At 41.9% G+C, this 27,326-nt stretch overlaps 1 protein-coding gene across 6 annotated transcripts in view; it reads left to right on the forward strand.

Moving 5' to 3' along the window:
- The window catches only part of LOC117820936 (AF4/FMR2 family member lilli), a 56,788-nt gene that overhangs the window by 19,506 nt on the left and 9,956 nt on the right, over window positions 1–27,326 (forward strand). For 2 of the 6 annotated variants that reach the window (XM_034694889.1, XM_034694890.1), the window contains exons 2-6: window positions 22,583–22,790; window positions 24,452–24,506; window positions 24,617–24,704; window positions 24,847–25,313; window positions 25,578–25,742. In XM_034694889.1, coding sequence (XP_034550780.1) covers window positions 22,636–22,790; window positions 24,452–24,506; window positions 24,617–24,704; window positions 24,847–25,313; window positions 25,578–25,742 — 930 coding nt within the window. In that variant the 5' untranslated portion in view covers window positions 22,583–22,635. Of the gene's footprint in view, window positions 1–22,582; window positions 22,791–24,451; window positions 24,507–24,613; window positions 24,705–24,843; window positions 25,314–25,577; window positions 25,743–27,326 lie in introns of all 6 variants that reach the window. The other 4 variants (XM_034694886.1, XM_034694885.1, XM_034694887.1 and 1 more) reach the window with 3 other exon arrangements.

The raw sequence follows: 27,326 nt of genomic DNA on the forward strand, positions 1-27,326 counted from the left end.
GTTGTTCAGAGGTAGGGTTAGTACACAATGGATAGCCCTATTTGACGACTGTTGTAATCCATATTATGGTAAAACCAGATTATTTCATAGTTTTGATGTCTTCAGTATTAAACTACAATGTCGAAAATATCCAAAATAAATAAAAAACAATGAATTAGAAGGTGTGTCCAAACTTTTGACTTGTAGTGTATATATATATACTTTACTTACCAATTCTAACTGAAATCACTTTTTTTTAACATTTCTGACTCTTAAATTTTATTTTTATATTTTTTTACAGTGAACTGCAACGCTCCTGTTCATGTAATAATGTTCTTTTTCACATTTAAGTCTTCATCCAGCCATTGGGTCATCAAATTAAACATAAACACTAGGCTAATTTCCGAAGTATATCTGTGGTAAAACTTACATCACTGACATTGTTGAGCGAACTGTGAATATGTACAGATCACATCAAACAGGGCAGGTAGGGATACTTCTGAAAAGTAGCAGGGACTTGAAATACTGTAGGATAGGCCATTAGCTGGCAAAATTCTTGGTCCTCCTCGAATAAAGGTGGTTCATCAAGTGCTGTAGCTACAGCTAAGGCTGCTTTGAATTAATCTTCGTCTTGAATATCTCATTGTGTTCAAACTTGGGGAATTTATTCCTCTCTGGAAATACTTGCAACTCATTTTGCAAGTTGCAGTCAGGTTATCCTGCTCTGAAACAGGGAAAAACATCCACACAGGTGACGCCATTTTTACTCTCTGGTTAGCTTGTTGCAGCAGCACTTGTTGTAACTAGCTAGCTGGGCTTGCTGCAACTGCACTTGCTCTTCTTCTCTATATGATGGATCGCACACTGCCGTCTAATGTGTTGGAATGTGTAGGCTTGTTTAAAAGTAAATGAAAACAACTTTTATTGGTTGTTTTTCTTAGGGGAGAGTAATGGGAAGAAAGAAAACAAATACATGATTAAATCATGATTTTAGTAAATATAATACAGTGTATGGTTACACATAGATGATATGGTAGCCCTGATACCGATATATCTGATCGACAACATTAATTATTTAAAGAGAGAAAATGTTTTGCAAGAAATCAAAGACTTAAGTGTGACTAAAACTAGACTACAATGTTTAGATTTTTCGTCGACTAAAGCTAGACTAAAACTATAAATGGCAGAAAAGACTAAAATGTGACTAAAACTAACAGGCATTTTTGTCTAAAGACTAAGGCTAAGACTAAATCTAAAATAGCTGCCAAAATGAACACTGGTCCGAACGGAGTCAAGTTGGCTCCAAAAAGGTTTTGTACTCTACTTAAACAACTCATCCCCCTAATACTGCAACACCCTCATACCCTTGGTGAGAAGAGAAAATAATAGACAATTGCAATGACAGACATTACAGTTGGGTTGAAATTATGTTTACATTCATGTAAAATTTGAAATTATTTAACTTATTATCAGATTTTTATTTATTTAGTTAAACAAACCAGCTGGTAAGGGACATTTTTTTATCGAGAAGCAGAACATTTTTTAAGGAAGGCATTAAGATGTTTCGCTAAAGTGATCAAGAAACTGGGGAGCCATGCAACTAAGTTGGTTAATTGTTAATATAGCAGCTGAAGCCAGGTGGAATTTTTTCAATAAAACCGTGTTCTTTGAATTGAAACAATGCTTATCTTTTTTCCCCCAGTGTCTGTATAAGCTACTCACTGTCTGGGGTCCATGTTAGCAGCAAATCCAAAGCAGAAATACATAAACATTGTATACTTAAGTATTTGTTTATTTATCGCAAGTCATATCGTCATCGCAATATTCAACAACGTTATTGCATGTTTTCCTAATATTGCGCAGCCCTAATATGTACAATTCATAGATGGCTTTACACGCATACCTGTGTGTGTTTGCTGTAAGCTTTTATGTGCCAATAACTAGGTTTAATTTTTCAACAGCCTGTGTGTATTTGTCTTTGTTTACCTGCACACTGTGTGCAAATGTGTTTTTTTTTGTGTGTGTCTGTGGGCTGTGTGCACACTGTGTTTATTCAAGACTTCCTGGGACTCCATATGGTGTCAGGGGTGATAAATGTGCTCTAGGGGCAGCACTCAGCAGCTGTTTATGGACTCATGGTAGAACACACTGAGTCTGGCCTGTACTCTCTGATGTCTAAAGGTCTTTAGCCAAGTAGGTGTATACAAAAAAAACCCATCACATCACATACTGTACAACGGCCTCCCCATGCCGTGGGTTCAAATCCACCTGGAGTTACACCTTTCTCTTGTCCTTTTTTCTGTTGAAGCAATGACTTGCAGAAAAAGTAATGAATAAAATAATGTGTGGGAATAGTAATAAGTACAAGGCTTAAATATCTGACTCAGAATGTTCTGCTTTGGTTTCAGACCACAGGAGCAAGACTGTACAAGGTGCTTAAAAACCCCCTCTTGTGCACAAAGGTTAGCTGAGTTTCAGTTTTGCTGCTAATTCAAAAAGTATTTTTCTTTGTAACCGTTTATTGAGCTAGAGAGGATTGGAGGGTGCACAGTTGGCTTAGGGAGAAGATAAGGGAACTAATTCCTTCCCTCCTCTGCTTCTGCTCTTTGATCCTCACCTCCCGCTTCATATCTCTTTGATTGCCATGTTTATGACAGCTCCTTTGCCTTTTTTTTTGCTCTTGCCTCTTTCTGCTCCTACTGTGTGGTGTGGCATGTCAGCGGTTCATCTACTGTTGGAGGTCCTCTCCTTGTGCACGCGCGCACACTCACTCTGAGGCCCATACAGACATGCATACGCAGAGAACGCACAATCTAAGCAAGACGCACTCACCCTCCGCCCTCCCTCATAGAGGTAAAGTGAGTGCACCAGCATCCGCGATGAATAATTGAGTTATCTGGCTCCGCGCAGAAATAGCAATCTCCCCGCACAAGTGTGAAAACATCACTTGCCACCCGAGACCTGGGAATGAGCGCTGCCATGTGGGTCTTCATGTGCATGTGTGTGTGTGTGTTTCTGTTTGCATTGATGCTTGTCTGACTTTTGTGTTTCTGTTTTATGTGAACACTGTAATCCTGAAGTCGATGTGGCACTGAGTTTGTGACATTTTTGGATCTGAGCAGCAGACTGAAAACCTAACGAGTGCAAAGATGAAAAAAACATCCCTCCTTTAAACTGAAAAATCTAAATATTTACAAACAATAAATAAGAACGCAGGAAGTAAGCTTTTCCTGTCAGTCTGTGAGATCTTTTTTTCATAGAGTTGTGATATGATTGTGATCCCTGTATGCTGACATTAATGATTTGTGTCTCTGTGGTGTTTTTGAGTGTATCTTTAGCAACAGAAAAACATTGATTCTCAATCATTTAAAATGTGCACACAGCTTCAAGCATAGAGAACATATTGTACATATATTGAGTTAGTTTATTATGCAGAGCTGAACAATCTAATGCAATCCAACACAATAGGCCTGCAATCTATCTTTCAGTTTTAATGTACTTCAAATGTAATCTGGATATTGTCGCTTTAATGCTGTCATAACTGTTTTGGAGAGACGTACTGCATTGGTGGCAGGTGTTTCAAATATTTTGTTCATCTCTATTTGCATGTAATCAGCTTTATCTTGTTTAAAGAGAAGCCACCTTTTATATGTGTTCTGATCATTGACTGTATATAAACATGGACGATGTGCCTCCATCTTTCCATTGTAAAAAAAGTGAAGCCAAAATCATGACGACAAAGGCATATTGCACTGGAGGAGGTGTTTCGGAGCCAGGACGCTTGGAGGAGTGATCTGGCTGTTTGTGCCACAGCATCAATGTCACACCCTTCCTGCTAAAGGCTGATTTATACTTCTGCGTCTCCCCTACGCAGCAGGGGCTGACGCGGACATGAGCACCACATACTTGTGAGTCGATGTGTCCGTATCATGCAGCTATTCTCTGCCGAAACGCCTGAGGGCAGTGTGGTCTCTCTGATAGACCTGCTTCCAGCCCGGCCAGGATCTCTGTTTACTTTTCCACAGCGATTCAGAGCGTGTTATGTTAATCTACAGCTGATACATGTTGCTGTTTATCATACAGATATAATTACATGAAAAATAGAGAGGAGGAGATGAAATACACGGCCGATGAGCGGGATCCCGGAAGTGATGTAAACCGGAAACAATGCCGCCAAGCGGACAAATCACAGGGCTTGCAGTCCGCGTCGATTCTAGGGGTAGTTACATTTTGGAGGAGGTGCATGGCAGCTACATGCGTAGGCCTCTGCGTAGGTACAGGAGCTACGCGAACCCCTGGTGTAGGCTACGCCGTCGATTCGACGCAAAAGTATAAATCAGCCTTTGCCATCCGTTTAATTCAATGATAAAACCTCAGAGATCCCTCAGATTGGATAAGTCTGACACTCATGGTTATTGACATTTCAATGATTTTTGTCTAGGTGCACATGACATTCTCTCTTTGTTTCTTCTGTTTTTTTTAATCTGGTGAGGAACGCAGCATTTGTCAACAGAGCTGTCAATCATGCCACATGACGTCACATCCCCTCCTTTAATATCAAATAACTGAAAACACTAAACATCTGGGGCGCTGGAGGCTTAGCGGTCTAAGCGCCCCACATACAGAGGGTACAGTCCTTGTCGCAGGGGTCGCCAGTTGGATTCCCGGCCGGTCGACCATTTCCTGCATGTCTTCCCCCGCTCTCTACTCCCCATATTTCCTATCTCTCTTCAGCTGTCATATGAAATAAAGGCACAAATCCCCAAAAATATGACTAAAAAAACCCTAAAAAACTAAACATCTAAAAATCAAGTGTCATAACAGCAAGCATGTTTGAGAAAACTGTATTAGAGGTGTTTGACCCATGTTCCACCTGTTTGTATGGAAGAAGCAGGCTTTATGACCTAACACTGCAGTCAACCACCAGGGGAAGCTCTAACTGTTTTGGCTTCACTTTTGGGGAAGTGGTCATGCTGTCGATGTGTTTACAGTATATGGTTTGGATACAGATCTTCAATACTACCCAAAAGGCAGCATGGGGGAATGAAAATATTAATGAACTAATCAAAATGTCAGCAATAGTTGCTTCTCTGTAAATACTTTTTTATACTTGTAATCACACTCGCATCAAAAGGGAACTCAGAATCATTCACTGCTTAGGTCTCGATCTGAATCTGTTAAGGGAGGAGAAAATTATACCAGAACATTTCTAAAAACATCTCTCCTGTGGTGCAAATCCACAATTTTTCTGCAGATGTGCAAAGCATCCTCAGTACTAAACAATGAATGCTGTTTGAAGAGTGAGACCTATTTTTACAGCAAGCTTTGACTGTGATGACGGCACCTCCTGAGATTATCATGGGCTGCTTAAATCCTCATAACTAGGGCTATTGGTGGAAGCTTTAGCAATTCAGACCGTCTCTGTAAAAGACTGACCTGATGTAAATCAGCTCAGAGGCCTGGCATATACTCTCCATGTGCGCGGCTCCCGGGAGCCCTTTGAAGCAATCCGAACGGTGACACGACAAAGCTGAGGGAGCAGAATCACAGCAAACTGACAAATAAGGCCAAATCTGACAGGCGAATCCTCAGAGCAGCTTCGCAGTTTGACAGATCCTTCAGCAGAGGAGCGCGGGAGCCAACGCCCTGCACAGCAGCAGCAGCAGCAGCAGCAGCACCATTCATTAATGCTATTTCATAACACTACAGTAGGGATGATCCCACATGAGCAAGGCTGCGTGAAATAATGAACCTAGCGCCACATGTTAGATGTGATACAGATAGCAAACACTGTACAGCATTAGTGTAAAGGGAGGTTAATGCTGAGGTCTGAAGGGAAAGGTAGCCCGCGATGTAGTGTTGTAACTCAGGCCTGGACAGGGAGGGGAGGGGTGGGGGTGGCAACCAGCTGTTTGGTCTAAAAGCTCTGGTATGAGGGGAAGGCTGCAGATTAAACAGCAATCTGACTGATCCAGCCCACACACTCCCTCCTTTCCCCTCCAAAACACAAACATAAACACATCCATCATGGTAAAGAGGTGCTGCTGTCTAAGAGTAACCACTTGATCTACCGCTGGGCTGTGATGCTAAAGAGTATCTGGCCTGTACGTGTGACAGCCTGATGCCATAGTAGGTAACAAAAACTACAAAAGCGGGGGCGAGGATGAGACCGGGGCCGAATGTGTGGGGTTAAATCTGGGGCAGGCTGTCCCAGGAAGGACACGAGCGACAGCTGCCAGCGTGGACGCAGCGATGCTGGTGTTATACTGATATTATCGAGGCTTTTGGGGTAGCAGAGTAGGGATGGTGACAGGGCATGCAATGAACAAAATTAAAAGTTCCCAACATCCTCTTGCAGTTATTTTAGAGTTTGCATATGTTTGACTGCAGTCTTGCACTTGCATTGACACTGCAGCAGGGGGGGTGTAGCAGAAGTGCACAGTTTCGGTTTCAGGCTAGAAGCAGTGAGGTGAGGTTCAGGCCCGAGGTCTTAGCTCCCTCTGTGTTTTCAGCGGGGTTAAGAGCCTGTAACATGGAAATCGTCATTAATCTCCTCGGGGCAGACAAGTCAGGCTGAGCTGGGAATATCAAAACATATACAGGGAGAAGTCTCCCTGGATCAGTTGAAATTCTGTTTAGATGTTTCACCACATTGCAAGCTGAGAGATCGAGCCGATCCTGCTCCCGTTTTTTCCCCATCTGTCTCTCTCATTCTTTTGTTCTTGTGTTTTCCTCTCCCTCTCCTCCTTCCTTTTCTTCGTCTTTCTCCTTTTCTGACATTCTTAGCTGTGACTTCGTCTTGTCTGCCTGTCTCTCTCTCTCTCTCTCTCTCTATCTCTCTCTCTCTCTCTCTCTCTCTCTCTCTCTCTCTCTCTCTCTCTCTCTCTCTCTCTCTCTCTCTCTCACTTCTCCTCTTTTTTGGTGCTTGCTGGGGGATTGGGGAGGGTTCCTCCAAATTGGCACACAGATGAATAATGCATCTAAAGCGAAAGCAGAAAACTGGGGTTGGATATATCTGTCTGTCAGACTCTTTCTCTGTATTACAGTTATGTTGGGAGTTAGGCTGATACTTCTGAAGGGAAAAAAAAAAATTGTTGCTTTTCCTCCCCAGCTTCCTATTTGTTCTCCTCTCTGTCATTAACTCTCATTGTCTGTGATTGGGTACATGCATGGTCACAGAGCTCCATGGGTGTCATGCAACTTACATGGCTGTGCAACATCCTCGAATTTTGGAAGTTTTTCAACCAGGCTGCTGGTTGTTTTTGCTACGACACACATACATAATGCATGCGTGGGATTTTGATTTCATTTGATTCTCTGTCGCTGTTTGCACGAGGAGTTTGTGCATGCGTGTGAGTCTCGCTATTTCTCGCTATTCCCAAACTGCTGTGTTGAAAAGCAAACTGCACTCGTGAGCATAAGCTCGCCGTAGCACCATCATTAAAGTAATGAGCAGAAAGTTAGCGCTGAAGTCAACCATATGAGAGAGAGAGAGAGAGAGAGATCCCCAATCCCATAAGGATAAATCTTAAATCCTGAATGTTGCTTCTGACTCATTCTGGTTAATTAGGTCCAGTCAAGTGAGAGGAAAATGGGGTCTTGCCTTGGCTGAGTGTATAGGATCAGCACTACACTGTAGTTGCAGCTTATGAAGTCTCTCACTGGAACTGCCCCCTGTGCACTCACACAGCACAGATAGAACAAACTGTATCTTGTCTATTCCTCCTATTTTTATTAGCTTGACCCGCACTGCCTCTTTGCACATGGAAAGTCTCGCACACAGCACATACAGCTTTAAATTTACATACACACCAAGAGAATCAGCTCCCATTCAGCTTTATGTTGCAGGGGGAAGTACACTAACAGAGATTTTTTTTTTTTCATCTTTTAGCCTCCAGTCGGGGCAGTTGTGTGATTTTTTTTATTTTCGCACATCCTGCACTCAGCGGTTAAAACACAACCCGAAACTCAGAGCAACAAAGAAATCTGTCGAGCAACCTTTGGGATTTTCTTTGTTGTTTTTATGGTGGAAAGATTTCGCCATGCGACACAGGATGAGGCAAACGAGTGAAATGTCAAAATCCTGTGTAACTCTAAAAATAACACAACACAAGGGTTGCCATTTGAGGACATCAGACACTCAGGATCGGGTGTGGAACAGATAAATACAAACAGTCTTTATACCCAACAGCAACCAGAGCGGAGCTGCCAACTGTCCTCTGCTGAGAATAGAGAGGAGTGTGTTTTTACAAATGTTTATGTGTTTAACATTTTAAGATAAGATATTTGATTCTATCTCTCTTATCCTCATGATGGAAGAACAACAGGCGGCTTTGCATCAGTTAAGAATAGCATCATGATCACATATCAGGTCAATGTGCAGTCACATACACAGCCTGTAAATTATTCATTTACATATGACAATAGATTTGGTAATGTAGTGATGATGATGCAGGGGAAAGTGTTACACTTAAACAGAATCACAGGATTGTCAATTTTTATGACCATCAAGATCCTCAAAGAATAAGTCTGACTTTGAGGGTTTAGTCCTCGAGATGGGCCACCCAGGTTTTATTCAAACCTGTAGTCTTTTACCGCATGTCATTCCCACTCTCTCATCTAGTTTCTTGCTCCACCGACCTATCCTCTCAATAAAAAACATAAAGGCCCAAAAATAAACTTCAAAAATTAGTAATCAACTAATCACAGAAAGAGACTTTTAAAAAAGGCCAAAAGGGTTGAAATGAGCTCATTTTTTATTTTTAAGATATGCTTATTTTTTCAAGCATGTAAAAACAATACAGGCAACACGAAAGAACCCCCCACCCCAATCCAAAATACGAAAAGAAGGAGAAAAAATAGCACATCCTTGATCACAAATTTCATCAGATACATTCATATTCAGACCACATTCAAAACAGTTTCCCATCAAATGACAGACAGATGAAAAAACAAGTCAAGAAAAGGATGGATGATTGCAACAAATTGGTTTACACCCATAGTCTGTATAAATAATGGAAGTAATATCCGTGACGTCACCAATCGGCAGAGGCAGCCGTATTGGTAATGCTGAACTCAACCAGTCAGAGTGTGACGTAAAGGGGCAGGGGTTTGAGCCTCCTAGCCAACAGCTATGTGTTCTCGACTGTCAGTCAAGTCAGTCATGTCCTTATTTGGGCAAAAACTCATAATCTAAATATCTTCTGAACCGTTGTGTTAGAAAAAAATTCACCCCGTACAGTGTGTGCCGATAGTGAAATTAGCTACGTAGAGCCAAGCCGTTTTTTGAACCAGGCTGTAAACATGTTTATTAATGCTGTAAAGATCGTGTGTTTTTAATTAGTATGTGGTTTCCGGTGTTTCTGCACCCAGCCTCAAGTGGATTCTCGATGAATTGCAGTTTATAACACTTCCGCATGGGCTTCATAGTTTCAGACAGGAGGTTGCCGCTTTTTTACACCAGACATATAACATTAGTTATTCGTATGGAAATGTTAGTGAAGGATCCCGGATCTTATCAACACACTTCTCCAGTCTTCGTTATAAAATGCCAGTCTCTCAAATGATAGCTATTTCTCCCAAATAAGGGTGGGAATCACAGGTAAATGATAGGATGATACACTACTATACTACACCATGTGACGCGGTGCAATGCGGTGCGATGCTGTGCGATGCGGTGAGGTGAGATGCGGTGCTTTGTGGTGTGTTGTGATGTGATGCGATGCAGTGCAGTGTTGTGCGATGCGGTGAGGTGAGGTGCGATGCAATGCGATGCAGTGCAGTGCTTTGCGGTGTGATGCAGTGCGGTGCGATGCAGTGCGGTGCGATACAATACGATGCGGTGCTATGTGGTGCAGTGCGATGTGATGTGGTGCGATTGGAAAGGAACCTAAACAATACAAAGCGAAAAGATTTGATACGTTACATCACGATACAATACTTAACACTGCTACTATGTGATACAACATAATACATGACACGTGGCCCACGGCAATGTAAACATCACGATACAGCAATTCTGCAATGATTAATATATTGCAAGACAACTTCACCGTATCTGATTAACTGAAGAAACTCCAGTGTGCATGTTTGTAAATTAAATAAACAGAACTTCAGAAAAACTGCAAAATTGTCTTCAAAAATAGATTATTCTCAAAAAAGACCAAAGAAAAAAAAATACATTTAAATGCTTGAACAAGTGTAACAAGCTCGATGACCATTACCCGTAACAGCTACAGCTCAAAATGCAACAATGTCATCATCAGCAGTCTTTTTCAGTCAACTTCCATTCCTCAATAGCCTTCAGGAAAACGTCTGCCCTATGAGCACCCTAAATCACACTACTTAGTAGCATGTATGCATTTCCACATGTAGTCAATGAAATTGGCAGTTACTAATGAAGTCCACCCATTGCAGGTGAGTGCTACTCTCTATCTCCTCACCATAATAGCTTTTCCTTTCCTTCTTCTTTTTGGGTTTGAAGGTGATTTGCCCATCTTTTATCTTCTCTCACTGCTGTCCGACATTATCCCTCTGTTTTCTTCTTCTTCTTCTATTATGCCGCTCTCATCTTCACCTCAGGCTAATTAACTTCCATTTATTACTCTCCTTGATGTCATTGGCACCATTGCGAGGAGTTGTAAAATTACGCATTGGGTCAAACTGGCAGGGAAATCTGTCTGGGGCGCTGTATTTTTAAATTAAAATATTGAAATTTTATGCTGACCTATCGATAATTGTATCACCGAAGTCAGGGGGATGATATATTCATTATTCATATCATTATTTTGTCCCCCTACTCCCAGAAAATATAGGTGGGTACAGAGTCTGCATTAGTTTTTTGCAGTCACCTATTCCACATACAAAAGTTAAGAAGCTTCTGGCTCCAAGGCTGACTACGAGTGGATCAGGTTTCCAACATTCTCCAGAAAACCAATAAAAGATGCTCTCCTAGTTTTGCAGACAGTTTACTGTTAGATCTTAAATATGTTGTCTCCAAACTTACAGTAGATCAACTAAATTTTTAAAGCTCAGTAGTATCCTGAACAAGTTCACCAATGCAGGTTTATTCTGGCATGTGTTACTAAAACAGGAGCAAATAAAACATTTGTTGTGATCGTTTTCAAAATCAAGATGAATACCTATTGTGTGCTTTAGTGAGTATGAGCAGCAGCAGGATGGTGTCAGTGGGATAGACTCAAAATAACCTGCAGTGTTCCTTTTAATGAAGAAATATGTCATGCAGTGCAAAAAACGCAGTCCTTCTGATGTATTTTTGGTGAGAAATGGAGGCCTGTGTCACTGAGGAATATGCTCCGCCATGCTTTTGTCTTTTAGAGGTGTTAACTGTAAAAAGAAAAAAGAATGATACAAATATTCTACTTTAAAAAGATGTGTGTATCATAGAGCAAGAGAGGCCAGAAGTGCTGACCCTACTGGTGTCACTTAATATTGTTGCTCATTAAGAGATGGATGTTACCAGAAGCTTTACGCACACTCTAAATCATATTTGTTTTGCTTATGAGATTAGGATGTAAGTGCAGGACAAATAGCTCAGCAGGTCATTTCCTTTTTTGTATTATTGGATCTGTTATATGACCACTTGTAACAGGTCACTTTGGGATAGGCACTAAAATTGCAGCCTGAATTTCCAAGTGCGGTTTCAAGGCCTGAGTCCTTGCCGGATATACTGTATGTGTGTGTGTGTGAAGCTTAGAGATAGCCACTGGAGCTGATGGCAAAAAATGTCAGAGGGTTAATCCGTCCCTCCCTCCTTCCCCTCCTCTGCTGCCTCGCTGTCTCTCTGCCTGCCTCGCACGCCCTTTTTTTTTTCTCTCCCCCCCTCTCTGTCTCCCCATCATTCCGTGTTGTTATGCACAGTGCAGCGGTGTCCCGCGGGGCTGCAGATTGCCGTGGACATGATGTGATTTCTCGTCTCCTCTCAGATGTAATATGCTGTAGTCCGGGGCCCCTGATGAACTCGCTAATGTTTGGAAGTCATGTTGTCCTCTATATGCGCTCTCTTCTTTTCCCCTCTACCATCGCCATTTTTCTGTCCATCACAGATTATGTGCGCATCACTGCCTGATCTTTAGATGGCGTGATAGATTGATTTGGAGGTGGAGCATGTAGAGGGCAGGCTGCTTTGCAGGTTTGATATGCAGTAACAGGTCAGTGCTGAAGAGGTGATGTCATTAGGAATATTTCACACTGCCTCATGAGGACTGTTAGCCTTTAACTGCTGTTTAAACGGTGTTAATCCCATGAAGTACCATAATCTAACTCAAGCAAGAGTAGTGCTTTATTCTCCGTCACATACTCCCACACTCATCAGCATCAGTCCTCATGTCTCCTGGGGTCCACTCTGTTGTTACCCTTGATAATAATCACTTAGTTGGATTCGTCCTAATGTGATGACAAAGACTGGAATCAGCGTTCAGGAGCGTGAAGTTAACGTATCAACCTTGTGAGTCTCTTGCTACAATTAGGAAAATTGCATGGATGCTGGCTCTGTTAGTCCAATGTGGGAAACAGAGGGGCAAAGGGCTGCTTTTTGGGAGATCTTTATGTAATAAGTGCACGCAGCTGTGCGTGGGAATGAGAGAAGATACAGTGACCAGCAGAGTGTGGAGCTGAATGAGAGGGAGTTTTCTATTTCAGGTGAGGAAGAAAACAAGGTCAAAGGGATCCTAATCTGACAGCAGAAATGTCTATATAAAAGCAGTGTTGGCATGCATCATAGTACTCCCTTTATAGAGGGGAGAGGAAGAATTCAAAAGGTTTTCTTTAGTGAAAGAACCACCACACTGTAAGACAGTGGAGTGAAAGTTCATTGAAAACTTTTCTTGAGTAAAATTAGGAAAATACACCTTAAGTATTTTAAAGTAGCAGCTCTACTAAGTGCTGAAAAATGCCAACTACAGTACATATACCATGAAGGGATGATGTATAGGGAGTGGGTTGTGAAAACGGATTGAAACCTCGACATAGTGAGCTGTAACAACTCTTTCACTGTAAATTGTTCCGCTTATTACACAGCTATTAAAGTTAGTGTTGGTAGTCACAGAAAGCTAGCATGAATTTGAATGTAGCATTTCCTCAGGAGTCCGTCTGACCCCTCCCCCCCCTCCCCTCAGAGCTCCTCCAAAACGTTGCCCCCGCTGACATGCACGAGCACCTCTTGATCGGCGACCATATGATCGGGACTGATTCAAAACCGATCCTCAGCAGGGGGCGCTGGTGGCCTAGCGGTCTAAGCCCCCCACATACAGAGCCCACAGTCCTCGTCGCAGGGGTCACCGGTTTGATTCCCGACCGGTCAACCATTTCCTGCATGTCTTCCCCCTCTCTCTACTCCCCACATTTCCTGTCTCTCTTCAGCTGTCCCATGGAATAAAGGCAAAAAGCCCCAAACCCCCCCCCCCCCCCCCCCCCCCAAAAAAGAAAAAAAAAACAACGGTCCTCAGCACATCGTTTGTGTTTTGCACTACGTCAACTCATGTAAGAAAACACCAAAACATTATCATAGTGAAAGTTAAAAACACAAACAAACATGAAATGTACGCGCAGGAGGCGGGCAGAACGGCAGGACAGGATTTGATTGGTTTCATAAATTGGCTCCTGATGGCAGGGTTTGGTTGGTGTTTTCCCAGGTTTACTCCAGCTGTAGATAGAGGCTTTTTTCACTCTTTTTTAAGAACACATTATGTATTGATTGCCATCAGGGACATAAAGATCATTTTAAGCAGTATAACAAAAAGTGTATCTAAATCTAACTACCAACCCCAGATTTAACTTGAGAGATTAAAATCTTGAATTGATTAAAATATTGATTCAAAACGATTGTATGAAAACAGTCTGTTACACTCAGCAACCTGACGAGCGTCCAAAGTGACAGTTAACTCTGTAGCCTTCTTAAAAGGAGCTTGCAGGCTTATAAGTGTCACTATACACGTAACTCAGAACATTTCCACTGGTGGTGGAGTCAAACAAGGTGAACAGGACCAAATGTAATAGCCCCACAACTGTCTGAGATTTTCTGTCTCATCACTGTCAGAGTCTATGACATTTCCTTTCCCATTTATCAGTCCTTTAACTGCACTGTAACCCAAACCCTGCTGCATTTAGTACTCATGTACCATCTTCAATTTGGCAGATTTCTCTGTCATAGCCTACCGTTTAAGTGTCTTTAACCTCTCCCAAGTTTGTTGATTGTATCCACAACAGAAGAAAATGAATGATGGGCCTTTACCTTCGCATTGATATGAGTACTGTTGGTCCTTTATAGCTGTATGCCAAGCACCTGTGTGATCTTCAGTGCAAGTAATAGTAGACTGTTGCTATGAAAAGCGGTAATGTCATGACTAATCAGAATCAAGAACTTAACACATTCATGTAGTAATAAAACATTAAATCATAACAGAACTAGAGAACACGAAAAAGCTGTGAAAGTGAAACAAACCTAAGTGACAGATATAACAGAAATGGAGCTCAATTAGTTCTCAATTTGCAAGGCGGGTAATGATCTGTTGTCAGTAAAAGCTGCTGAGAGTGACTGGTTTTTTACCTGCAAACACACATAAAACTGTATGTTTTGAATGAAAGTAATTTTGATGTGTTTTTTTTATCTTCCTTATAAGGAAACAATGAGAAAAGGTTCACTTTCTAAACCTAGCTTTATTTTCCATGTTTGTTTTTTCCCAGTCAGATACTTCACTTATACTGTAGTTCTGCAATAAGCTGATACAACAAATACAACAAATACAACAAATACATCAGTAATGAAAGATCTGGAGAGAAATAATTGACTCTGCAACATTCAAGTAATCATGATGTTAGTGGATCAAGCCTCTCTTCAAAATTCTCTGCCATACTTGGACCATTGGGGTTTTTTAAACTCCTCTATATGTCTTCCCTCATACCTCTGATCAGCAAATACTGTACTTTTTGAACATAACATCAGTTTAAATCTTTAATGTTCAGAGGGGTTCATACATCTTCAAATTTGTTGGTCTATGAATGTGTTGCTTTTATTAGTAAAGGATTAAGTATGTCTATACATTTAAAAAAATCCGCTCAGTCCTTTTTAAAAATAGATTATTATTTTCAGGCTTTTACACCTTCATTTGGAGAGGATCAGTAGATAGAGCAGGAAACCAGGAGAGGCAGATGGCTGTCTGACATGAATCTGGTCCTGTTGGAGGTTTCACATCGTGACATGGCAATATTTGCCCATTATTCTTTACAAAAAAGCTCCAAATCCATCAGATAGTGAGGGCATCTCCTGTGCACAGCCCTCTTCAGATCACCCCACAGATATTCATCTGGATTCAGGTCTTTGCTCTAGCTGGGCCGTTCCAAAACTTTAATCTTCTATTCCTGAAGCCATGCTTTTTTTGATTTGGATGTATGCTTTGGTTTGTTGTCGTGTTGATAGGTGAAATTCCTCTTCATCTTCAGCTTTCTAACGGCACATTTATCTTGGTTTCATTTTATTACATCACAAAACCTGGCAGTTTAACAAGGGTGTGTAGACTTTTGATATCCACCGTACATCAAACCTCCTAGCTCATTCATTAAACAGACACAAAGAATTTTAAAAAGTAATGAACAAATCTCCTTCCAGGGTTTGCTTTCTGCTGGGTTCTTGTTTTAGTTAGTATCAGTTTTGGTCCTGGGTTTCACAATTTGTGCATCTTAGATATATATTTTTAAAAAAAAACAACCTGTGGATAAGCCTGAAAATGCATTGTCACCTATGAAACAGGTCTGTTTTGTATAGCTCATGAAAAGTGGACTTTTTGAAGTGTTACAGGAAAAAGAAAGATAATTTTACTGCACTTCCCCTTTATAAATCTTTGTATAGATGATTTGTACGCAACGTGGATATTTTCACAACGTATAGTAATTTGAAAGAAGCAAAGTAACATAATTTTTACCAGAGTAATTGTTTCAGTCACATCACTGGCTGTCTTTGAAAGCTTACAGGAACTAGCAACAGTTTACCCAATGTCGAAGTCATAAATCCGTCAGCACATACTCACTTCTCTGACTTCCCCCGATAGTTTTTTCTTCTTGCCGCCTATCAATCAGAGGTGAAAGGATGTGATAGTAGATTCTTATAAGAGATCCTTCCAGCACACAAGAACAAGAACAGCAGCTGAACATATGAGCTGTTCAAATTTCTTTCATTTGAGACGACTGTAGGGAATCACCTGAGAAACGCTGAGGTTAACATTAATATGCTTCATATACACTCAGCCTCCCTAAAGCTGCCTCGTCTGTGCTGTGTACAGCTTTTGGCTCTGTTGTTATTGAAGTCAGTTCTATTGAGTCTCTCTGCCCTTTCAGTAAAAGCTATCCATACACACAGAAAGCTGAACCAACATCTCCCGACTGCTGAAAGCATTACCAATTTATGAAGACTCATGATGTAATTCAGAATGTAACTGTAAATGTAAGTGTCAGCCCCTGAATTGTCACTGAAATCAGGTTAGGCTTATTTTTAAACCTCAGTGAAAACGCCCCACATTTGAGGGAGAGCTGCGATCCAATGGAGCAGAAGCGAGATATTTTCACAGAGCGAAGCAGTGTTCACAAAAGAAGCCTTGTGGTAATTAATCTTATTCAAATCTCTGATTAAACAGATGACACGTTAAAAACACTCATTCATTTGGACAGGACAGGCAGCATAATGTTATCAGGGTCTGATGGATCCTGTAACCAGACAAATGTTACCTTTATTCTTCTGTTTTTGAATGACAGCTGCACTCTTAAACAGTCAAAGGCACACAAAATTAATATGAAACGGGGTATGTTTAAGCCAAGAGCTTGAAATTAAGCACATAAACCTCTTAGTGGCTGGAAAAACAGTTTTTAGGGCACATGAAAATTTAGCTGATTTTCTTTGCCACAGTCTATTTTAAGCACAACTTAAAGTGGAATGTGCAATTAGCCTCTGTTGGGTTGTTATTGCATAACAAAGAGGCTGCAGAACTTTTACTTCTAAAGGTGAAGCAGAGCGTTGCGTTTGACTTTTTGTTGCAAAGAGATTGAAGTTAGATTTGCAGCACAACAGTCTTATTTCTTCTGCTGGCGTGTGTGCGTGTTTTTTTTTTTCTTCCCCTATGTGCTGCTTTCTTTGCTCTGTGTGTGTCTGTGTGTATGTGTGTATGTGTGTGTGTGTGTGTGTGTGCGCGCATCTGTGATCTCAGAGACTCAGAGGAAACCTTCCACCCTGTGGTTGCGCTGCACCGCTGCATCCTGCTCGCTGCTCTACCAGCTCTGCTGCTGCCTGCATCCGCCCCTCGACGCGTCTTCGCAGCTCCCACTTTGACCTCATTATCACCATCATTACCATCGGTATTGGTAGCTGCACCCTTCATCATCATCATCATCATCATCATCATCAGCAACATCTTTATGATAATCATCACCAGCAGCAGCAGGCATGAAAAGGGCTATCACCACCATTGTTATCATTCTCACTATGCTGGTATTATTATCACTGTCATCGTTTTTACTCTTGAATTGAAGACAGATGCTGGGAAAGCTTCTTTTTTTTTTCTGTGCTCTAACTGTGCATCGTTGGCGAGCGTGCTGCAGGGGCGTTGCACAGAAACTGTCTCTTCTCCTCCTCCTGAGTCTCGTCCGCCACTTGTGCACTTCACTGTCAAGTAAGCTGTGAGACATGTGCTCATTGTATTCGCTTACAAGCGCAACCCCTTGTATGTGTTTCTCCTCTGAATATTTCAGAAGGGGGGCTGACAAAATGTAGGCAGAAACAGACCGCTGATGACCTCCTTCTCATCGCCTCCTCCTTATCCTCTCCCTCTCTCTCTCTGTGTCTCTGCTCCCCTCCTCCCTGCGCTCATCGCACATTCTCCCAGGCTTCCCCGCTATTTCTCTCACTGTCTTCATCTTCCCTGTCTCATCACTCTCTCCTCTCTTTCCCTCCCCCACTGTTTATCACACCCTCTTCTCCTCATTCCCCCTTCATATTACAAGTATGCACCCCCTTTATTTTCTCCGTACCCCCCTCCAGGTATCTTGCATCTTCCCCCCACCTGTCTGTCCTTTCATCCCACTCATTTGCTCCTGCTTCTCATACCTCTCCCTCTTCATTCATCCTCTCTCACTCCATCCTTTTTTTTCTCCCTCTGTTCTCCCCGTCTGTCTGCCTGCCTGCCTGCTTCTCTGACTGCCTGTCTGTCTATTCCATAAAGGGCTGTCTGAGGCCTCCGCTCTGTTAATTCATTCGCTGTGCATCGCCTCACATATCTGCAGGGTCAGGCAGACAGACAGCGAGAAAAATGGAGAGAGAGGAAGAAGGAGGAGAGAGGAGGACGGGAGATCTGGAGGAAGAGAGAGGGAGAGGGACCAAGAAAAGAGGACATGGGAAAAAAAAAGACGCAGTTTTATCTCCAAGAAACAGAAAGCCAGAGCCAGATCCTGTGGTGGTGTATTTCACAATCTCCCTCTCTCACTCACGCACACACAACACATACAAGAGCTCGCCATGACCTCCTTCTGCTTGCTGCTTGCTTTGTCATTTGGATCCGTGATGTTCAGCTTTCTGTCAAATTGAATACTTTAACCACATTGCTGCCATTGTCTCTGTTTATAGAGGAATGTACGGCGTATGTAGAGTGAGCATGTGTTGTCATTGTTGTGCCCCTTGAGAAATGCACAGGGTATTGAGTGCAGGTATTGACTTCTGTTCCAGATTCAAAATGTCTTGTGTTGATAAGCTAGTAATGGGGGGAAAAAATGACACTCAAGCTGACCATATTGTTCTATCAAGTGATTCCTGATTCACCAGCTTTCTATTGCACACACTCTCATTTTGATGTAGGTGTGTGTATGAAGACTGTATGATGAGATTTTTGCATCACTACAGTAAAAGAGGTTGCACCGCACAGCTCAAACAGTGTATTTGTAATTACTAAACCCTATTGTCTGAATCAAATTCTTAACAGCCTGAACCCATATATTGAATCAGTCACTCTTTTGGCAAAACCATAAGCACTTTTCACCTGGTTAGACACAACTTGCAAACACATTCTCACTCACTAAAACACATGTTGCACTGTGATGCACTTTTTTTTGCATAATGGTAAGCACAGGTAGCAAAAGTGAAACACATTTGAAGCACAGGTGTCACAGCTTGCAGTTTTTTTCGATTGCTTAAACACGATTTTGAGAACAGGGCCCATTATGTCAAAACACTACACACAGTTCACACAACCACACACACAAGTAGCAGAACACCTCAGATCCTTTGCAAAATGAAACACTCTTGTAAAAACTTTACACTAATTTGTCAAAACCATATTTTGTTACCATATGAAACACACATTTCACATGACTTAATTCTATTTGAACCAGTTACACACTGCTGCTGCTAACCTAAAACAATTTTAGCAATTCTACTTCTCAGTGATAAGAGTACTGTAAGTGAAGTACACAGAGAAAGTGCAAATATACAATAAATTCACCAAACACCACACAAGACCAATGCTGCAGACAGATGAAAATATCATTTATTTCTCTCTATGTACCCAAATCAGTCAACATGTCAACATTGAGAGTCACAACAAAACATGTCCCAGTTTTCATTCTACCTCAGTAGTGTGCATAACACTGTAAGCTCAGCAAACATCAGACAAACATCAAATACTTCATCCAGTTGCAGGTGAGCTCACCTGCTGCATTTTTACAGTGCTCAAACCTGATTGGCGTGTCTGCAATTAAGCAATCATGTGTTTGCGCACCTGATGGCTGTGTTTAATCAATCGGCTTATAGGTGTGGTAATTTGACAGTCAGTGCTTTGGAATTGAAGTGACATCATGATATACTTCTGTGTCTAATGTATACGAGTGTGTTTAGTGTTTTGAAAATCACTGTGTGTATTGTTTTGCAAAAAGTGTGAGGCTGACGTTGTGCTTATAGTGGTGCAAATCTGGATTGATTTTTTGCTCCTTGAGTGTAAGGTTTTGATGATTGTGTAATACTTTTTATTTTAGTGTTTATTCAGTCCTAAAAATCTATTAAGTCAAGTTAAGTCAACTTTATTTATATAGTACGTTTAAAAAACAACCTCAGTTGGCCAAAGTGCTGTACAAGCTTAAAAAACACAATCAATAAAAATAAATAGTAATTAAAAAGAACAGATATTAAAAACCCAATAAATAAAAACAAAAAATAAAATGTAGGATGTCTCGCTCAATAGGTATTAAGTAAAAAAGTAGAAAACTGTAAACACAATCACTCAAAATTGATGACACATGTGGCTAATGATGTGAGGAAACCAATATAAGCCTGGATCCAGCACACACAGGGGTTTCCCCCCAGTTTTCTAGACTTGGAGAATGTGGCCTGTGATGTGGATGAAGTCCTGTGGCCTGACCCAGCGCGTATACCTGATGCTGTGGCTGAATGATTGTAGATACTGTAAGCACTTCAGTTTGATTTTGTGGATTACACTGTAATGTGATTCTCATTTTCTCAGAGGATTTCTGCAAGCAGCAAAGTGGCTAAACTCTTCTTCAACATATGTAGTGAAGACTGGTCTGTACTAGCTGACCTAAGTCAACAGATCTAAGGTTCCTGTTGAGTTTATACATTTTGAACAAGTCAGATGTCATGGCCAATATATACCAGGCTTATACCATTCAGTGACTTGTAAGCTAATGCAAACACTTTAAAACCTGCTCTGTAGTTATTAAACAGATGCACTGCAGTGATTTTACAACCGAGGTAATGTGCTCCTTTTATTTTTAGCCCTGGTCAGGATTGAAGCAGCTGCAGTCTGAATGAGCTGAAGTTGATTCAAAGTCTAGTTCAAGACCATTACAGTCATTAACATGGCTTTGGGAGAAAACGATTAAAACCAGTTCATCATTGTGAAGAAGAACGTTGTAGATATTATTCATAAAACTAGAAATAGATGAACTCAACCAGTGCAACTGAGTCATGACTTCTTATCTGTTTTAATATATCAATAAAAACTATTCCTCAGTAGCACTAACATCAGATATCGGCATGCTTTGCTCATAAAACCTTATCTTGCTTAATTTGATGTTTAGAACTTCAGTTGCCTTATAGATACAGTGAGGTAAAAGTAAACATTTTCTCTACCTGGGGAGTGAAAAAGTATTAATTCTTATTTAGGACCAGTGCTGTTATAAGTACATGTGCTTACTTAATGCTAGGGTTGGTAGTCACGGAAAACTAACATGAATTTGAATGTAGGAGCCTAACCCCTCCCCTCGGAGCTCCTCCAAAACAACGCCCCTGCTCACATGCACGAGCGCTGCTGATTCGTGACCATATGACTGTGACTCAGCACATCGTGATTCGTGACCATATGACCTCAGCACATCGTTTGTGTTTTGCACTACATCAACTCATGTCTCACTCAGCGGTAAGAAAACACCAAAACATTATCATAGTGAAAGTTAAAAACACAAACAAACATGAAATGTATGCACAGGAGGCGGGCAGAACGGCAGGACGGGATTTGATTGGTTTCATAATTTGGCTCCTGATGGCAGGGTTGGTTGGTGTTTTCCCAGGTTTACTCTGGCTGTAGATAGCAGTTTTTTTGCTCTGCTTTTTAAAGAACACATTATGTATTGATTGCCATCGGGACAGAAAGATCATTTTAACCAGTATAACAAAAAGTCTATCTAAATCTGACTATCAACCCCAGCTTAATAACACATGTGGCACCAACTCATCTTTATTGCCTGCATGGCTTTGGCAGAACCTTTTGCAACTCTCACAATGATTTCAAATTGAGCCAAAATAAGACTCAACATTTCACAAATCTGTCTAAACTATCCAGCAGTGCAGGAACAATCTCCTGAGAGATAAGTCATAGGCTGAGTGTGCATGTGGAGTGGGTGGTAATTCCAGGATAATTCCCCCCCCCCGTATCACAGAGATAGCAGAACTTGACGCACGAGAAAGGTAAAAGCGTCACCTTGTTTGTTGTACAAAAATCACCACGATATGTACTGCTGTTCAAAAACTTGAAAATCCTGTGAGTGTTTGAGCCCCTGTTGATCAGAGAGAAAAACGAACATGCTCTGCCAGGAAATGAAGTGTGACAGCAGCTGATCTGGTCTCTCCGTCAGTGAGACACTACTCTGGGGAGCTCAGTTGGTTTTTCCAGTTAAACTAACACAAGACTCTCTCTGGCTAGTCAAAAGAATGTTCCGGTGTTATTTGATCTTTTTTTAACAACAAAAAGAAAAGAGTGTGATGAAACCTTTTTTGGCACGCTCGCACTTGCTGTCTTGTAAGGTGTTCTATTTTCTGTGCATTATTCTGCTTCTAATGAGTCAAAAATAGAAACTGATATGTCAGAAAGAGACAGCGACAAAAAGCCGGCGGCAAACTGAGCACACACACACACACACACACACACACACACACACACACACACACACACACACACACACACACACACACACACATACACACACACAGACAAACACACAGTCTCACTCTCTGCAGCATTTCTTCACTTTGTTTAATCTCTCATGTCACTCATGTTGTATCTTCTGTTTCTTTCTTTCTCCACTTGTATCTGTGCAGGTTTTCCAGTGCAGACGGTCTGTGTGGCAGAGTTTGAGCCCTAGTGGAAGTGAATGAGTGAGCGTGAGGAGGCGGGTGTCATGGACAGTCAAGGGAGAGATGTCGAGAACCCCACCTACCAAAACCTGCTGCTCCTGGGAGCCATCGCAGCAGCATCCGCCTTCGTGGTCACCATCCTGATCGTCCTCGTCTGTGTTGGCTGCCAAAGGTAAGAGGAGGGTCACTTGACTTTAAACTTAAAAAAAAAAAAAGTAGGGGGAGAACTAAAACAAAAAGATAAAACAGACTGAGTTGTATCATCTCTGCTGCAGGCCTTATGTGCCCTCCCACATCACTCTCATCATCCACTCCTTCTTTTATCTGCCCCCACTTCTTCTGAACTCTTCTCCTCCCTCCCTCCGTCCCTCCGTCCGTCCTCTCCGTCTCTTTTATCCCCTGCTCCGAGCAGAGTGGCAGTAATGAATGTTAATGGCTGTGAGTGTCAGATCAGATGAAATGATGTTTATGGAACACTGAGGAGACAGGGCAGAGTCAGAGCCGCCTCACGCCATTCCTCCTGCTCAGGAAAAGCAATGGAGCACCCTGCGGTTTTAAGAGGATCAGACTCTGAGCCCAGGCAGGAGCAATGGAGCAGCCTTTTCTGTCTTTCTTTCTTTTTTTTTTTTTTTTTTTTGAACCCCCGGGGACCAATCAGAGGCTGCTCTGTGGCTTTGTTGCCATGGGATACACAGAAAAGGATGTAGAGAAATGTCAAAGCAGCTCATGTCATGGAAATAAAACCACACTATTGTTAAGATGTAACGATGAAATAAATGCTCCTTAGTAGTTCACCAGTTCAAAATCACTTTGTCTTGTGCAAATACAATACAGCCTGCAAAAAAGAGACTTTACTACTATTGATTTTCTGCTATTGACTCAAAGACAAATCAATCCTTCTCTGCTTGTCCTCTATTCTAAGGATTACGGTAGATACCTTGTACGGTCTTTATCATAAAACCTACAGAATAATTGTCGCCATTCTTTTTACGTCTTCATTCCTCCTTGACATTTCTACTCTTAAGCCCTCCTGTTCCACGTTACAATGACAACTCCGAGGGGAGCTTTTCTCACCTTCTCGTCGTCCCCTTGGGGTGTGATCGCCATATGTTTGTAAGAAGAGGACTGAGTTCCAGATCACTGAAGGAGACAATAAGTGGCTGCAGCAACATGAGTCCAACATTACTGATTGTTGTACTTTTTTTCCCCTGTCTATATTTATGATTCCTGCAGCAGTTTGCAAGCTACACAAAGCTATCTATTGCTTCATTGTGTCTCGCAGCACAGCAATAAGATCTCACATTATATGAGATGCAGATCCTCATCCTTCAAAGTGAGAAAAAAAAGCAGGGATGGGGGGTTGAAGAGTTCTCACATTCACACCTGCACCCATGAGCTTTAGTTTTCTTATTTCATCTCCTCACTCTCACCATATCAACAGTTTCCTATAGCTACAACCTCCTGGGATACACAGGGATGCATAACACCACTCTTTAAACATTTGTTGCGCAGGATTAATACCAGAGGTTGGTAATGTGAGATGACAGAGGGAATTGGCATTTAGGTAATATGAATACTTGGTTTTATTGTGAAAAGAAGTAGAAAAAGAAGGTTTCTCAGTGAAGGACAAGCTCTGCTTTGGCAATAATAAAAAAAAAAAAAACCTGAGTCACGCTCCACTCACTGTTTGACTGAGCTTTTGTTACTAACCAAGGACTTTCATGCCCCGACCAGAGTTGGACGCAGATAGCATCTTTCTGCTCCGAGTGTGTGTATGTTTTTCTCTCTATCCACCGGCTCATGTTGACCTTCCTCTCTTTGATGTTGTGTCAGAAAAAGCAAGAGCAAGCACCCCCCAGCAGGAGAGAAAGGGACTTCTGTAAATATGGTGAGACATGCTTCCACTTTACTCACTCCCGTCTCCATCAGATACAGAATCAGATACATGTGTTTGCATCTTTTCTCCCTGTATTAACCTGTCCTTGTGTGTGACAGCAGGGCACCCTTAGACACCCGAAACTGAACTCCATGAGCAAATCTGACACCAAGCTGCACGAGATCAATCGCTTTCCCTGCAATGGAAACTGTAAGTGCTTAGGGACGCTTTGTTTGTGAGATTGAAAGGTTACACAACCCATGGTTGTTGCATTATTTCAGTCCCACCCCCCCCCCCCCACCCCTTATGCCGTCTTTCTCCCCCTCTAACCCCCTCCCTTTCTGTGTAGCAGTTAGCAAAAGTCGTCCAGCCAGCATGGACCTCCTGCTACTCCACAGCCGGCGCTCACAGACAGACCTGAGGCCCTCCCATGGGCGCCAGCTTCCCCAGATCCCCACCAGTCCCCAGGGGTCTAACCAGGGGGGAGTAGGGGAAGTAGGGAGTGATGGGGGAGGAGGCGGAGGAGGAGGAGGTGGTGGTGGTGGTGGTGGTGGTGTTGTTGGAGGAGGAGGAGGAGGAGGAGGAGAGACAAGAGACCACACCTACACAGAGGTGGGCATAAGGAACAACCCCACACCCATCCACTGCCTGGATGATGGCCTGTATGAAAGTGTTGGTGTCCGGGAAGGAGACACAGGCCCCAAAGTTGTCTCTGCACCACCTTCCACATCTTCCAACAGCACTCCGACTTCAGTCAGAGCTGCACAAAGCCCCCCAGCTCAGACCAATGGAGCTCGCAGTGGGAACGGGCCTGGGAACGTAAGTTTACACAAACACAGACTGTGATTCAGTAAAGTTAACTATCTAAACGGACTTACATGCCACCTAAAGAATCAGGTTTATCTGTTAGAAATGTTGTAAAGGTCTCTACCACCCTATAGATGCTAACCTGTGCTGTCTAAAGACACCAATTACAGCATTTTAGTAGATATGTTTATTTGGGATTCTGGCATAAATTATCAGGAAAGCTTCTCATTCTCGACAAAAACACATCTTTGTTTCTGTGTTTTTTTCTTCCCAAAGGGTGGCAGAGGGAATGGCAGAGGCAACGGCACCATAAACGGACCGATGACAGGAAGAAGTAATGGTGCGAGTGCAGTCAATATGTCCCCTCTATCATCCGTCAACTCCCTGGCCAGCCATGAACCAACTGCAGCCGAATACGCCTCCATACGGAAGTTCAGAAAGGTGAAAATACAAAGACAGTTTAATCAAAGCACAGCAATGCTCTTCTTTCTGATTATTGGAAGTGTATTTCTTACTGAGAAACTGTATCAAAAGACTTCCCTGGTTTGTTGTAGAGCCAAATGTGTATGGTTTAATAGACAGAAAACACGCTGGTGGGATCTACAGGAGGGTTATTGCATGACATTATCAAACAAAAAATGACAAATTACAGCACGTAAAGTTGTTTTGATTTGGAAGGAGTTTATTTACCACGTGGGCTGAGGTGACTGGTGTATCTTCCTTGTCATGTGACGTGTCTGTGGCTATAGGAGTAGGCGTTAGTGTGATGTCTATCAGTCTGAGGAAAAGCTGTGGTTAGAGCTATAAGTATTGTGACATATTTTTTAAATGGAGCGGTATGAAAGGAAGGAAATGAGCTAAAATTTAAAATCTGCATAACAAAGTGCTAGTCTAATCAGCATTACATACAGGACTTCATATTTGTTTTATTATTCATAAATGATTATTAATTAAAGCTGCTGTTGGTAGGAATGTTGTAAAAAACGTTACTTTTTTTCTGCTGGGTTTGGAGAAAAGGTCATAATACCCATCAGTACTCATCTGTAAGTGGAGTAATTTGAGATTATGACAAAATCTCTGTGTTTTCCAATGCCTTTGTATCAAGCAATGTTATTATTCCTCTCGTTCCCGTTATCACGGACCAATCAGAGCTACTCCCCAACTTTCTATCCTTATTGGTCGAGAAGCGGCCCCACTACGTTGCCCTGATATGCTGGGAAGCCACTACTTCCTCATAGAATGTGCACAACGATCTTTTGTTAGCGGGGTTACGACGGCAGAGAGGGGAGGGGCAGTGTTGACATTTGAAAACTCTCTCAGAATTGATGTTTATATCACGACTACCAACAGCAGCTTTAAGTTGCGTGCCCATATAGCGGGCGGCCCGGGTTCGATTCCAACCTACGGCCCTTTCCCATATGTCATTCCCCCACTCTCTCCCAGTTTCCTACACTATCCACTTTCCTCTCCTCTATCAATAAAGGTGTGAAAGCCCAAATTATAACTTAAAATAAAAAGAAGTATTATTTATTCTATTTTCGTTTGTAAAGGGACTGTGCACCATATTGAACATAAATGGAGCCATTTGGTAGGGGGCTGGTTTACTCCAGATACATACATACTGTTTATGTATCTGTTGAGGAGCTGCTGTATCAAAATGAGTTGTCTTTCCCAGAAATTAGTGTTACCATATGTTTCTTTTATGATTCCTATCCATTTCTCTTTTGCTGTGGCTCAGCATTTAAATAACCTTTATCTGATTTGATGGTTTAGTCACAGACTTTCCCAAAAAGTGTTATACTTTTCTTTCACAAATGTGGGAATGAAATTGCATTAAAATGTACAAAACAGTGAAATTTATCTTGCTCAGCACCCCTAAACATCTGATCCCAGAATCGCCCCTGGTTCAGAGAGTGACTTCGAATGTCAACACTATCCATCCCAACCAGATTTCCTCTTAGCCCCCCAACACAGATTGGCGTGTGCAGTCATGATAGTGCCAGAGTCATAACCAATCAAGGATGT

The sequence above is a fragment of the Notolabrus celidotus genome, chromosome 11, assembly GCF_009762535.1.
Source record: "Notolabrus celidotus isolate fNotCel1 chromosome 11, fNotCel1.pri, whole genome shotgun sequence".
In the NCBI taxonomy this organism is placed as follows: domain Eukaryota; kingdom Metazoa; phylum Chordata; class Actinopteri; order Labriformes; family Labridae; genus Notolabrus; species Notolabrus celidotus.